Consider the following 13,844-nt stretch of genomic DNA (forward strand, 5'->3'; position numbering starts at 1 on the left):
TGAAAACCATGACCTTTGTATTTACACTGAAAAAGGAATGATGAGCTTAGGACAGGGAAAGAAAACTAGAGGGAAGGGGGAAAAAAAACAAACCCCAAACCCATAAACCACCCAAACCCAGGCATATCTTTGCTCTTTGAAAAAGAGCAGCTGATGTTATTCACATGCAAGTTAAAAAAGTTGTGGCTGTGATTTGCTTTGTTTAGTGTATCTGCATGGACTCCAAAGGAATCATGTCAACAGCTCTACAGTCCCTGCAGCAGGCATATTCTGGTCACAATAAAGCAGGGCAAAGCTTTTTGTGTCCATTCATCCAGTAAAGGAACCACGTGTGATATTTTACTTAGAAATAAAGTCCATCTTCAATTTAGAGCAATCCTGCCCCTCAGCCATTCTCAGCAACACACAATTATCTGGCAAGGGAAAAAAAGTGGTGGTGTAGAAGAGTTGTTACTGTCAAAGTAACCAAAACATGAAAATCCAAAAGGAAACAAGACTTACAAGAGTTTTAAAAATTATTGATAGGACAGAATTCTTGAGTGTGTTTTTCCATCTCCTCCTAAGTAAGAACAAAAAACACTAATCTGATTTCTAGTATTTTTCATCAACAAACCACCAGCTGTAGCATTTTCTACAGAGCAGACAGAAGTGCAGTGCAGTGGACCCAAATGGGACCTGTGAAAGAATACGACTTTGAAGAGAACAGACTCAAAGGGTATCAATATTTAAATATAGTAGGCCAGCCTGACCGAGAAAACCCAAGCATTTAAGTGGATTTATTTTTTTATTCCTCTGCCATACTTGGAGCATCCCTTCAGACAAAGGGGACAAAATCCTGACAATGATTGTTTTGTGTAAGTGAAGCCAATGAACTGGACAGGTTTCTAATGTATCCCTGAAGTGTGGCCCATCCAGCAGACAGGTTGGATCTATGGGGTGTGGATGAAAAGAACAGGGGTTGCAGGAAACATTTATGAGCAGCCTGCTGAGACAATCATTAGAGCTACTTGCATCCATCTCACTCTCCAGTACATTCAAAGAGTGTTCTCAGAAGAAAATTTGGCCGTGCACCAGTGGACAGCTGCATTTTTAAGTGGAAACCCCTGTTAAATTAAAATTTTCTGTGTTATAGCATGAGCTCTACCATCTGTTGTCTAGCTCATTTATGACCAGCTAAGCTTGCAAAAAAAACAACAAAGAACTGAAATGATGCAAAAGGCAAATGTCCCTGGGGAAACTGTTTTGTATTTCCCACAGAGAGCAAGAACTTTTGTGCTTGAGTGGTGCCTACAACACTAGCAGGGAGATAAATGAATGTTAAAACTGAACAAAACCAGAGAGAATAAAGAAAGTAAGCCGCTTCCTAAGGATATGTAATTGAGAACTGTAATGGCAGGCCTGCATGCTAAAAATCACCTTCTAGATACTCATTTGAGGTGCTTCAAATAACTGAGATTTCATATAAATCGGCTTCCATTATAATCCAGTGATGATCAATAGGAACAGCACATTGATGCAGTGGTTTCTGCATTTGAAATGGTTTGTCCTCATGTGCTGCTTATGCCAAATTTTAGTTGATTTTGTATTCACTGATTTATTTTTAAGAGAGACATACACAGGCCTGATTTCATCTGATGGAAACCCTGGATGAGTTGCCAGCTGCTTCTTCCCCTGCAGGACAGAGGAGACTGAGGTCTCATCAGGTAACAACTGATACTGGACACTGGACATGACCAAGCCTCCAGGATGCTGCTGGCCATGATGCCATTTCCAAAAGAATCAAGTTGCTGTCTTCCCCCAACATCTCTACATGGCAGTGGGAAGAGAGAACACATCTTTACGAGCTTCAGCCCTTGCCTCTCACCCTCCCCTTCTTACAGGTGGGAAATTTCAAGGCCCATTTTCAGCTACAAGATAAAGTTTGTTGACCTGTAACCAGACAAAGGCACAACAGTGGGACACTTGGTGAATTGCTAGGTTTTTCTGTCATTTTAGAAACCAGCTAAGGAAATGGCAGCAGCTTCTAAGCTTTTGAGAAAAACAGAAAAGGTGGACGAGAAGGATGTAAAAGAGTGATTTGAGGACATGGGCAAGGGGACAAATCATCTGGGTGTCTTTCAGTCAAAATCAGAGGAGTTACCATAAAGGAAGTACTTGTGGTAGCTGTCTGCTATGGAAGACTTGATGTGGAAACAGATAAAATCTTCTTCAAATAACTGAAGACTGGCAGTGGCAGCCTTGGCTGCACTGATAAGATTATCCTAAGGAGTGTGAAGAAGGTAAGTAACAGAGTAAAACCCCAGACCTTCTTAAGAGCAGAGTTCATCTTGCTGAGGGAGCTGTCAGGAGGTATCCTAGAAGTCTGCCTTGAAAGCCAAAGGTGTTGAGGATCACTGGGAGACTTTCAGACAGCATTCTCCAAGCACAAGAGCAGTTCATCCACTTAAGCAAGGACAGCAAGAAACCAGCCTGGTTAAACAGTGAGAAACTGAAAGAACTCAGATGCAAAAAAAAGGAACATGAGAGTGATGGAAAAAGGAACAGGCTTCCAAAGCAGAATATAAAAATACCACTCAGGCATGCAGAGATGCAGAGGGAAAGGTTAAAGTCCAGCCATAGCCTGAGCTGGCAAAAGATGTCAAGAATAGCACGCAAGTACCAACATCCTGTACTGTGTGTTAGCAAGCAGGACAAAGAAAAGGTAGGCTCACTGTTGAGTGGGGTTGGCCAGTTAATTACAAATGACAGAGAGAGACCTGAAGATTCCTTTATGCCTTCTTTGCCTGGATCTTCAAGAGGAAGGTCATGCTTCCAAGTCTCTATGGAATCAGTGATGAAGCAAATATCTGCTGACAGTGGAACAGGGCTGATTTAGCTGTGCTGGCTTCTCCCAGTTGCCTTCTTCTTCATGCCCAGAAATAGCTTCCAGGAGAGTCCACTCCATAATTTTTCAAGGTACTCAAGTGAGGTTGACTCATCTGTAATTTCCCAAATCTCTTTTTTTCCATTTTTGTAGATGGGTGTAATATTTGCCCTTTTCCAGTCAGCTGGGACTTCCCCCAAACTCCATGAACTGTCAAAGATGTTGTAGTGTGCCTCTGCAATGACATTGGCAAGCCCTCCCAGCAGCTTTGGATGCATTCTGCCATGTCCCATTGACTTGTGTATGTCCCACTTGTACAGGTGGTCCCAAACACTCCTGAGCTCCTTTGTTCTCCTCGAAAACCTTTCCAACAGTTCCTGTGAAGCTGAAATAGGAGTAATTTCATGTATGACCATATTCATATATTATATAGAAATGTGAGACCACCAATAGAAACATGAGGGAACAGACCTGTCAACTTTGATTCAAATGAAAACTGGTGCAGCACCCAGGGACCAACCAAGTGGTGAGGCAGGCTAAGAAATGAACCAGAAGAGCTGTGGTAATCCTCAGCCAAAACAAAGAAACTATAAGGCAACTAGCCAAAAGAAGAAGAAATAAAAAAAAACAGTGTTAAAACATGTCTCACTGGACATCTGAGCATCCTCACCTACGGCAACAGGGTTCCTTAATGTTATGTGGTCATTGCCTTGTTCAAAATTGTAGAGAATTGTAATAAAGCATTTTTTTTCACAAAGTTCATGCTTAAGAATGCTCACAGTTTACAACACAACAGATGTTTAACAATTTGACAAGTCAGCTGGAGGACCTGAAGGCAAGACTGAAGCAATGCTTGCTGCAGAAACAACACAATCATCTTGGAGGGCACAACCAACTTGGATACCTGGCAGAAGGAAAAACCCAGCAACCTCACTATCTAAGTGAGAGCAATGGGAAACAGGGATATATGCTGGGGTCTGCCAAGGTGCTGCTGAAGGGAATTCTCCACTCACAGTAGATTATTTTTAGGGCACTGCTGCCTAATGTGCATGGAGGTATCTGATAAAATGAGAGCTCTATTAAATACCTGATAAGCATAAAGATATTTTTCTGCAGGATTCTGTTTCATGATAGACACAGGGGTGTAATTGCTCAGATACCATCAACATGATGAAAAGGAGGAAACCTGAATGGACAAGTAGAAATGACATTTTAGTGGTGCTGCTCCCAGGTATGCTGTAAGCTTTCCAGTCTCTGTGTGAATATGTACCAAAGTACACAGATTAACAATGATTACTGTCTATTTTGATCTTCAATGCCATATTGTGTTCCATGGGGATAAGAAGGGCTGCTCCAGTGCCCTTGTTTTCCCATGGCTACATGTAGAATTACTCCTGTTCTGCCAGGTCTGAAAGTGTCTGACTTTCAAGAACACTTAGTATATTCACCAAGGATAATTCATGTGACTCCTCAGACTAAAAGACTTGTAAAAATGCATGTTGTGCAGGAGGAAACTTCAGGAATGAGTTGGAATTGGTACCTAGTTCTCAGCAGTAAAGCATTACCACATCAGGTCTATGAGAGCTCCTATCTGGCTGGGTGCAGGTGCAGAATATGCATTGCAGAACACACTGTGGAAGGTAAGCACTTCTTGTTAAAATAATTCAACATACAAAAAATGTTACAAAAGCCTAACTATAAATGTAATCATACTCACATTTTGCTCTTTTTTATTTTTCTTTAAACAGGCAGTGGCATATAATAAGGTATTTCCCTATTTATTTAAATAAAAGCTTCACCTTTTCTCAAATAATTATTTCAGATTTTTATTACCATTAATTATGTGTATTACAATAGCAGCCAGAAGCTTCCAAATTAGTGCCCAATGCACAGGTCCCTGTTGTACAAATAGATGCTAAAATCCACTCCCAGCTCCAAACTGATTACAAACGAAATCATGAGGATAAAGAAGTCCCTTTGGGATCCTTGTCTAAGGAGACCCAGGCAGAGACCCAGGGAACATGCAGCATGCTAATGGCTGTGATATTGTTTTTTAATTTTGAAAAAGACTCTGGAGGAAGAAAAAGAACTATGTCTGTTAGTGCATCATGTTTCCCATATGGGACTCATTTCTTCATGTTTGCTGATGATCCTAGTTTCAGTCCTTGCTTAGTAGGAATCTGAAATTCAACAAGTGAAAAATGTGTCCTCACTGAAGACACATAGTAAATTCCCATTGTCTCCCTTCAAACCAGGATTTTGAGCCTGCTCTCCGGTGGCAGTTACAAACCAAGGGAAGAAAGAAGCTGCAGAAGGAGAAGAAGACAGACCTGGGTAATTTACCCAAAGATGAATGCAAGAATTCAGTCCTGCCTGCCCTGTGAATGGGGCTGGTTGGATGCCTTCCAGCAGGACTGATGTCTTGGAGAATGCTTTCCAGAAAAAAGCAACTGAAAATAAGATGAATTAGGAAAATATCTATACCACCTTGCCTGAAGGTGATGGTAGTTCTGCTTCCTTGTCCCTATTGTACCAGTGCCTAGGGGATACAGAACTACTCCAGAAGAGACTAGAAAGAGGCTTTAAAAGATCCAGCAGGAAAGACAAAAGAATACCACAGACAAGAGAGCCTCAGTCACACACCTTCAGAGAGGCAGAGGTAGCTGGGGCCATCACTGAATGGCACATTCTACCTGCCTGTCTGAGTCTAGGCTAGGGTGATCTAGTTTTTCAAAGGCCACATAGAGGTGGAAGTGACTGGCTGTTCATTTTCCCTTTTTACCAGTCACCCAAGAGACAGTCTTGAACATTTGTACTGAACTTTACATCCCAGATATATAAACAATGCAGAATTATTAACCGGAGAGGTGAAGGTGGCTAAGCCCATCCTTTTGTTTTATGCATGAGAAGCTCATTGTGACACAGTGATCACACTGCCAGCTCTTTCCCCACAGAGAAGTACTTCTGCAAACAGCAGCTATGCAGTAAACCCCTCAGCTTTAAAATCTTTCTGAGGAGAATCCCTCCCAACCAGAGACCTTTTCCATCAGCGAAGCCAAAACTACACTAGGAAATCCCTTTGCTGTCTGGCAGGAAACAGAGCACTTGCCCTCCTGAAGGCTCCAGCTGCAGATAGATTCCTGCAGCACTTACATCTGCAGGAGAATGTCAGAAAATTATCCCTTGTCAGGAAATCATTAAAAATATTATCTTTTTCTTTTGGGAGCTCCTTAAGACTGTTCCCTTCATTTTTCTCTCCACAGTAGCTACTGGAGAAGGCTGTAGGATATTGGACATGAACCAAAGCCAGCCAAGTAGCCAAGATTCCCTTCTAAATACAACTACTATTATTCTTTAATGCCAAACCTTTGGTCCCATTGCTCATCAGCTCCCAGTGTGACAGAGGCTACTCTCTGACTTCAGCTTACACAGGCCAGGTTCTGGAAATAGCTTCATGCTACCTAAAGTAAATCTCTGCCTATAAATGAAAATAGCAAAGGGAATGACAAAATTGTTTGGGCAGATAAAAGAACAAGTGTTTGACCCTGACCAAATTCTCCATCTTTGGGTAATCCCTCCCTCTCCTGTAACTCAGGAAATATGCACAGCTGGTAGTCACAGACTCTTTCTCCACCTGCTAGCAGCTCTTTGTCTTAAACTATAGTGATGTTATTCCTGCAGCAGTGTACCAGGCACACATCACTCTCATCTCCAGAGGTTTGAACTCTTCTGGAGAGGTGCAGTAAGGCAGAGGTGAATCAGGGTCACTATGAATGCTCTTTGCTCGAGATTAATCTGACATGCTTTTAAAGCATATCATCTGTATTTTGCATGCTATCATCTGCCTGTGGCAGCATTACACACACACAAGTCAATAAGGGGCAGCCCAGGACCTTGGCTCTGGTGCTGATTGCTGATTTGGGACTGGAGTGTCTGCTTCCTTGGGAAAAGATGGGAAGGGATGATGCCACCTGCCACATCACTGCAGGGAGGCAAAGGTTGCAGCAGCACCATGGCTTTCTTCCACCTCCAAGACCCAGCAAAATGGGTACAGCTTAGCTGCAAAAATGAAACCCTGAGGCAGAACTCAGGGGCCGCCATGAATCCAGTCTGTGGCCACATCGTCCCCTCTCCAGGAGCACCCTGCACACCTGGCCAGCAGTGCTCTCCACCTTAGAGAGTCCCCAGATCAACAGATCTCAGTTCCCTTTTGCCACTTGCTAGGGAGAGGTGGCAGGGAATGGGGGGCAGGCAGGGAGCCCATCTCCCTCTGGGGGAGAGGAGAAAGCCCTGCTGCTGCTTCTGCAACAGGGGCAGCGTGCCCCGCTTCACGCGTGCGCCCATCCCCATCAGCCACCTCCACCCAGAGCACCACCACCACCACCACCACTGACATGTGCGCTGTGAGGGTCCTTCCAGCTGTCAAAGTTCCCAGGAGACACCAGGGGCAGCAACAGTCTCCCAGTCTGTTGTGACACCCAGGATTTTGGCAGCACGGCAGCAGCCTCGTCGGGGGCTGTGTGCCGGTGCCCTGGCCCACAGCGAGGACACCGTGCCCCCTCAGTTCAACACCTTCTCTGAGAAGTGTCCCAGCTTCCCTTCCTCCTGCACGGGCTGGAAGGCTTGTCCACCACAGGAGGGGCCCCGCTCCTGGGCCAGGGCTCCACCAGGCCACCGTGGCCCCCCGCTCCCCGGGGCCGGGCGGGCGCCCTGCAGCTCCGCACACTTCTCCTTGTAGTGCTGGGCATTGCCGGCAAAAGTCTCGCAGCGGCTGAGGTTCTCCTCCTGCACGGGGCTGCCCACGTTCTCCTCGCTCAGCCCCGAGGCCGTCGCCCCCTCCTGAGAATTTTGGCTAAGGTAGACAACAATGATGTCGCCCTTGAAATTCATTACTTGTCCACTTGAAATAAAGGTGGAGTTGCTGTTTCCAGTCACATTTCCTGAGGAAGGAGGGGGGAGAAAAGAAGACATGATTAATATTTTCCCCTCACAAGGTGGACACTTAGTGCAGTGAACCTAATCTGCTGTGGTGGCTTTGTTCTTGTTCCATTATTTTTTCCCCCGTGACATGAGGATGCTTTTATAATCAATGCCTTCCACTGAGCCTCTTCATTATTTCCATTTTTGTCTTGTAAGGACAAAGTCTGTCATACGCAAGGAGCCTGTCTAGAAGGGCTGGGAACATTTTCCCTCTGAGCTGTGATCTGGGAAGCCAGAGAGAGGGGTGATGATTTCATGTTCCCTGTGCTGCCTGATGCACAAAGCTGTGTCCAATCTGCCTCTGCCAGTGGTTTGTGAGGAAATGCTAATTATTTCTGATTATGAGATTTATTTTTTCTTAGAGTCCCAGAAATCCCACTGTTTACCAAAGGGGCAATAAACTCCCAGTCAATCCTACCATTTGAGTTAGATAGCAGGATTACTAAATAAATACTGAAAGACTTAACATCAGATCACACAGTCACACAGTGTCCAAACAACACAGAGTTTATACAATTATGTTATGTAGTCCAGATCCTCCATGTAGGTACACTCTGGCATTCACCTAGCCCCTGCATGGATTTAGCTGGATATAGACTGACGCAGCTGAAGAGACAGAGTCTACATTATAGCAACTTAACAGAGTTACGGTTTCAGTCAGTCTGCCTGAGGTTAGAGATTTTTCAGCATAAATGCAATCTTTCTCCTATTCATGGACTGGGCTGCAGACCTAAGTGACAGCAGGACCAAGCTCTGGGAATTAATAGACTTCCCTCAGAGCAGAAAGAAAATAACTGAGAACAAACTTCCAACATCAAACTAACAAGCTTGCTAAAGTCTGAAAATGAAACAAACTGAAGAAACTAAGTAAATAAAATTTTCCTAGCCTGTGAACACCCTTACTAAGAAGTGTTTTTCCTGCTGTTCTTCACTTCATCATTACTTGCAAATTACTGATTTGACTCCTTTTAGCTATTTTGTGCCTTTCTTCATTACATTCCTCCCAGAGAAATGCTGTTTTTCCAGAGGCCACAGGTGATGTTTGCACACCAGCACTGGGCCCTAGTCTCCAGCTGTGTGGAGTCAGGATCTTCTCAGAGCTGAGTCTGGCCAGCACTCAAGCATCTCTCTAATAGGCCCTCCTTAAGCAACCTTATTTATTTCACCTAAACCACTGCATTGCTAGCTCTTTGCTTTCTTTCCAAGTGCTGTTGATTAATATGAGATGTCCATAAGGGTTTTCTCTGCAGGAGTTTTTCCCTGCCGGTTCTTTCTCCTGTGTTCAATTCAGTCTGGCTGTTTGCCATGAACAAAACTCTTGGGCATAATGGCAGTACAAAAATAACTGTTTGTCTTTAAACAGATTGCCTGTTGCTTGCACAGGGTGCTGTGAAGAAAGTTACCAGTACTCAGCACGAGATCAAAAATTTAGAAATATATGTGACAGCGGGAAGGGGAAAAAATTTAGAAATATATGTGACAGAGGGGAGGGCAGATAACACATTTATAATGTTTAGCTGAATGTGGCTGGCAAACCTTCTGTGCTTTCTGAAGACACCATGCTGAAACAAAAGATATTTAAGGCCCAAAGGCACAGAAAATGGACACGAGAGCTTCCTACACTGTGCAAGAAAAGTGCTTCCAACCTGAAAAGTATAAGGGACACATTCAGAGTGAAGGCATTGTTCTCTGAAGTGTTTCAGCCTTTTGATCTCTTCAGACTATCTGATATTAATAACAATGACAGATTAATTTTTGTGGTAATTTTTCACTAAGAACTGGAACAATACAGGCAAATAATTTTCTCTGAGACATTTAATGGCCTCTAGGTGGTGAGAACTGTTTGTCACTGCCAAACCAGGCTGGTTTGGGATCTGGAAGTGAAAGACTTTGCAAAACCAGATCCAATTATGAGTCAGCTAAGTTTTCCTGCACTCATGCGTTATACTGTAGCCCTGCACAGGGCTTGAGGTGGGCCTGAATTAACCCTTCATGTTCTGACTGCCTCCAGGCTTGTGGGTTTTGAAGAACTGCTGGAAGGTTTACCTCCATCTCCAGCAGTGACCCCTGGAAGGGGTACCTGTCCAGAGGTTCACTTTGGTCTTGTAGGATTGTTATACAGGAGGGACAGAGTTTACCAATTCTCTTGTAATTTTGAGTGTTAGAGAACCAAGACCAAAACTTCATGGAATTTCCCATGGTCTTTTTCTTCCCATTTTTCATCCACCCTCTTTTGTACCATTCTGTTTTAGCATAACTGCATGCAAAGCCTCCTGGCTTCAGTTGCTTTGAAAAGCTTTACAGAAAGTTATTTTACATGCACATTTATTCCATCTGGGCATCTCACAAGGCCTAGCAAAATGACAGATGCTGATGCACCCACACGTGCAGCCCTGGCGTGGCTGGGCTGCTTCAGTGAGGAACCTATGGCTAAGCCCTATCCCGGTCCTCAAGCAACCAGGCACTGCCAGGGGGGGAGAAATTTCTCTCTGGGCAGAAAAATTACTCTGCCAGCAAGCCAGGTTACCCACAGATCAACAAACCCACACTCTGATACTGCCCACAGCTCTGTCAGTATCTTCCTGTAGTCATGTGTAATAAGCGGCAAATTAGGAACATGGTATCTGTGCTGAGGTTTCACCAGATGGCACTGTAGCATGTACATATCCAAAGGCACAGACACGATTAAAATCCCATATAAAGAATTGTGCTGCAGATCTAAGATGGCACTTGCTAGCACAGCGCTTATATCCCGTTTGCTCTACTGCTCCTTAATATTTTCTCTTTCTCTTTGTGTCATATTTAGAAAGAAAAGCAGTACCAAATGTAACTTGACTTTCAGTTGTACCTCAAGAGTCCAACAATAATAAAAAAGATAACCTGTATTCTCTTTACTCCTGCTGCATTTTGTACAGACCAGACAGTGAAATTGCGTCAAGATTTCAGGAAACTGTAGCAACAGAAAGTTTCTGTTCTTTAGAGGATGAACACAACACACTTTCAGATTCCCATATGGAATGCATGTTGAGAGAGGAAGGACCTTCAAGAGTGTTGTTTTGGGGCTTTGGCAGACTGACAAGAATGTCTCCATAAAAAATTTTAAGACACGACATGGTTTTAAAGAAGGGCAACAGCTTACGACTGCTGTGGGTATTGCAGTAATACTTGGATGTCCCACTCAACACTAAGGTCTCATTATGCTTGGCACTGCACTGATAAAAATAAAAATAGAGCATCCAACTTTATGAGATTATAATCTAAAATGACTAATAACATATGATAGGCAGATTGCAGACTTTTGGACTGAAAAAAAGCTTGGGGAAAAGGAGGTTTTGTCCAGAGAAGGCGCATAACTTCCCTTCTGCTGGTTTTGCTTCAGTGATGTTTTTCCATTTTCATTCGACACTTTGGCTATATTTTCTCAATTAATAAGTTGGTAGACAATTAGTAAATTAATCAATGTTTCAGAGCTGTTTAGAGGACAAAGCATATGGAGAAACAGTGTCTGTATGAAACTATTTTATGTGAACACTTATATCCCAGCAAATAAAACCAAAGAGAAAGAGCTATAAGCAGAAAATTATAGATAATCTTTTAGACCCAGTTGCAGCCACCAGCTTACAGCTCCAGCTGGAGTTTCACTGACTACTATATTAATGTAACTGGACTTAAATCTAATGGCAAAAATATGTGTGCACACTGGTGAGTGAAAAACATCTGCTTGATCATTATGCATCCTTCCTTAGCTCAGCCTCTAGGTCCCTAAATTGTGTTCTTTCTGATTTTCTCCAATACACACACCTGCTAACAGAACTGTCAGGCCTCTGCAGCAACAGCCAGAAGGAGCATTCTGCATTGCTGATTAGATCAGGGTGGGACAATGGTCTCTTGCTGGGCTGGATTCTTGCAGAATTCAACACAAACCAAATGGCTTTACAATTCCAGATTTTTTTTCAGACTAGCTTCTGGGCAATTAAGTGAAAAAGCATAATTTTCTCCTCCTAAATCAGATCCTCTGAATACTGAATACTACTGAGCTAGCAAAGAGAACAATCCTATACAACTCTGTATGGATGAAGCCTAATGGGCTTACCAGATGCTGGAGGGAGGTCTGAAGTGCTGCTGTTTGTCCCTGAAGTGCTTCCGTGTGTCCCTGAAGTGCTTCTGTTTGTGTTCTGGTACTTCATGTTGGTACTATCTGAAGGTACATCCTCCACACCAAGATCATTTGTTAGAGTGCTCTGACCAGCAGAGAGAAAATTCAAACCACAGGTGCACTGGGTACAGGAACCAGTTTCTGGGGAGGTGGAGGTGCTGTCAGCCGCAGCACAGCAGGGTTTGCTACACTTTTGGGGAGATTCTCTGTACAAAATGCCACACCTCACACAGATCTTCTCTGAGTCACAGTTTGTTGCAAAATGTTCTGTGTCTTTGTTGCCTGTTTCCTTGGGGCAACTGTGGGCACGTTGGCAAGATTTCTGTAGAAGCTGGTCCGTGGCAATGTGTGCCCCATTTGTGTTGGAAGGATGGTGAAAGCCTTGAGAGACTGATACATCCTCTGTGCTCCCAATACCTGAAAAGTACTGGTTCAAGCTGTCATTCTCCCCTGCCTCCATTGGTTCTGAAAATGATGACACGGTTTTACTGGCAGTCTGACTTAGTAAAGATAAATAATCAGTGTTATTAAGATCCTTATCCATGTATTCATCTTCCGTGGGAACTGGTGGGAATTGGTAATCATCAGTCTCGGTTACCACAGAAAACTCTCCTGACTCACAAGGCTCTGTGCTGGGGCTCTCATTCCTGCAAGGAGTGTGACCAGAGGTGCAGCATGAGTTTCCAGGGACAGGACAGCCCGAGGGGACCAGGAGACACGTGTCTTCAGCCCTCTGGGGGACAGCAGCATTTGTGATGTTCACAGAAACAAACGCATCTCTGGGGGGTTCCTGAAAGAAGTTAAAAGCAAGAATATCTTTAACAAATAGATCAACATGAAGTTATTTTTCAGACAAAGAAGGAAAAGGCAGATCATGGTCCTTCCTCTGTGTGGAGCTGCTGAGGTTGAGCAGTGCTGCTGTATTTGGGTGTTGATGTGTCATTCTACTCTGCTGTGAAACTGTGACTGGTGATGCTGGGCTCAGCAGGTGTTCAGAACAAAATCTGGTGGCCTGGGGAACAATAACATTTAATCTTGTGAGACAACAATTCCTGTTTTTTCCGAGGGCACTAAAGAAGAGTTAATAAACCTAGAAGAGTTGATGGATTCTGCTGTTCCTTATGGACCACTAGTAAGACACACCTAAGTGCTTATTAGGTTTTGTAAACCCTCCCATGTGTCTGAAGGGCTATTGATATGTGAAGGCCTTACTGGGGGCTGAATTTTTAATATCAGCAATGACTGAAGAAAACACCTGGGTTGATTCGTAAGTTCTGAGACAAGCTAGAAGAAAACACAAGGAAGGTTGTATTAATCTGAAAGGTTAGGACAACAAATACAAAGGCACATGACATCCTGTTGTCACAGTACTTGACAAAGTAAAGCTACATTTTTGGTAGCAGCTCCAAAAAGAAGGGTTGGGAAATACTTCAGGGGTTTTCTTCAGTTTGTACAAGTTGTGTTTTAAAGATGGGTGTTTGGGAACAGATACCTTTAATTTCTAACATCTGTTCAGATCTTCCAGGACAGAAAAGAGAGTGTATGTGCTGCAAGCCACTAATTGCTGTTGATTCACTCCTCTGTCCCAGAGGATCTGAGCAGCTGCCAAGACACAGGAGGTGGCATGAAGACTTATGAGACAAAAGAGGAACTGCCTGCTCAGAAAGGTGGGTTTTTTGGTATGTCTGGTTTTTCTTTCAAGCAATGAAATTTGAGTCTTCCAACAGCTAAGCTCATCACAGCTCCTAGAAGGGGTGGTGGGACACCTGGGACACCTCAGTCCACATCCAAGGTGCTAAGCAGGCTGTGCACATGAACTTGAACCAGTGCCACCATCTGTTCCAA

General features: G+C 43.7%; 1 protein-coding gene across 2 annotated transcripts in view; it reads right to left on the reverse strand.

The window, feature by feature from the left end:
* Nucleotides 1-13,844, reverse strand: part of TNFRSF11A (TNF receptor superfamily member 11a) — a 33,719-nt gene continuing 19,875 nt past the window's right edge. For both annotated transcript variants that reach the window (XM_015619649.3, XM_015619647.3), the window contains exons 10-11: nucleotides 11,937-12,789; nucleotides 1-7,803 (exon numbers count right to left, since the gene is read on the reverse strand). In XM_015619649.3, coding sequence (XP_015475135.1) covers nucleotides 7,424-7,803; nucleotides 11,937-12,789 — 1,233 coding nt within the window. In that variant the 3' untranslated portion in view covers nucleotides 1-7,423. The remainder of the gene's footprint in view (nucleotides 7,804-11,936; nucleotides 12,790-13,844) is intronic.

The sequence above is a fragment of the Parus major genome, chromosome 2, assembly GCF_001522545.3.
Source record: "Parus major isolate Abel chromosome 2, Parus_major1.1, whole genome shotgun sequence".
Lineage (NCBI taxonomy): Eukaryota > Metazoa > Chordata > Aves > Passeriformes > Paridae > Parus > Parus major.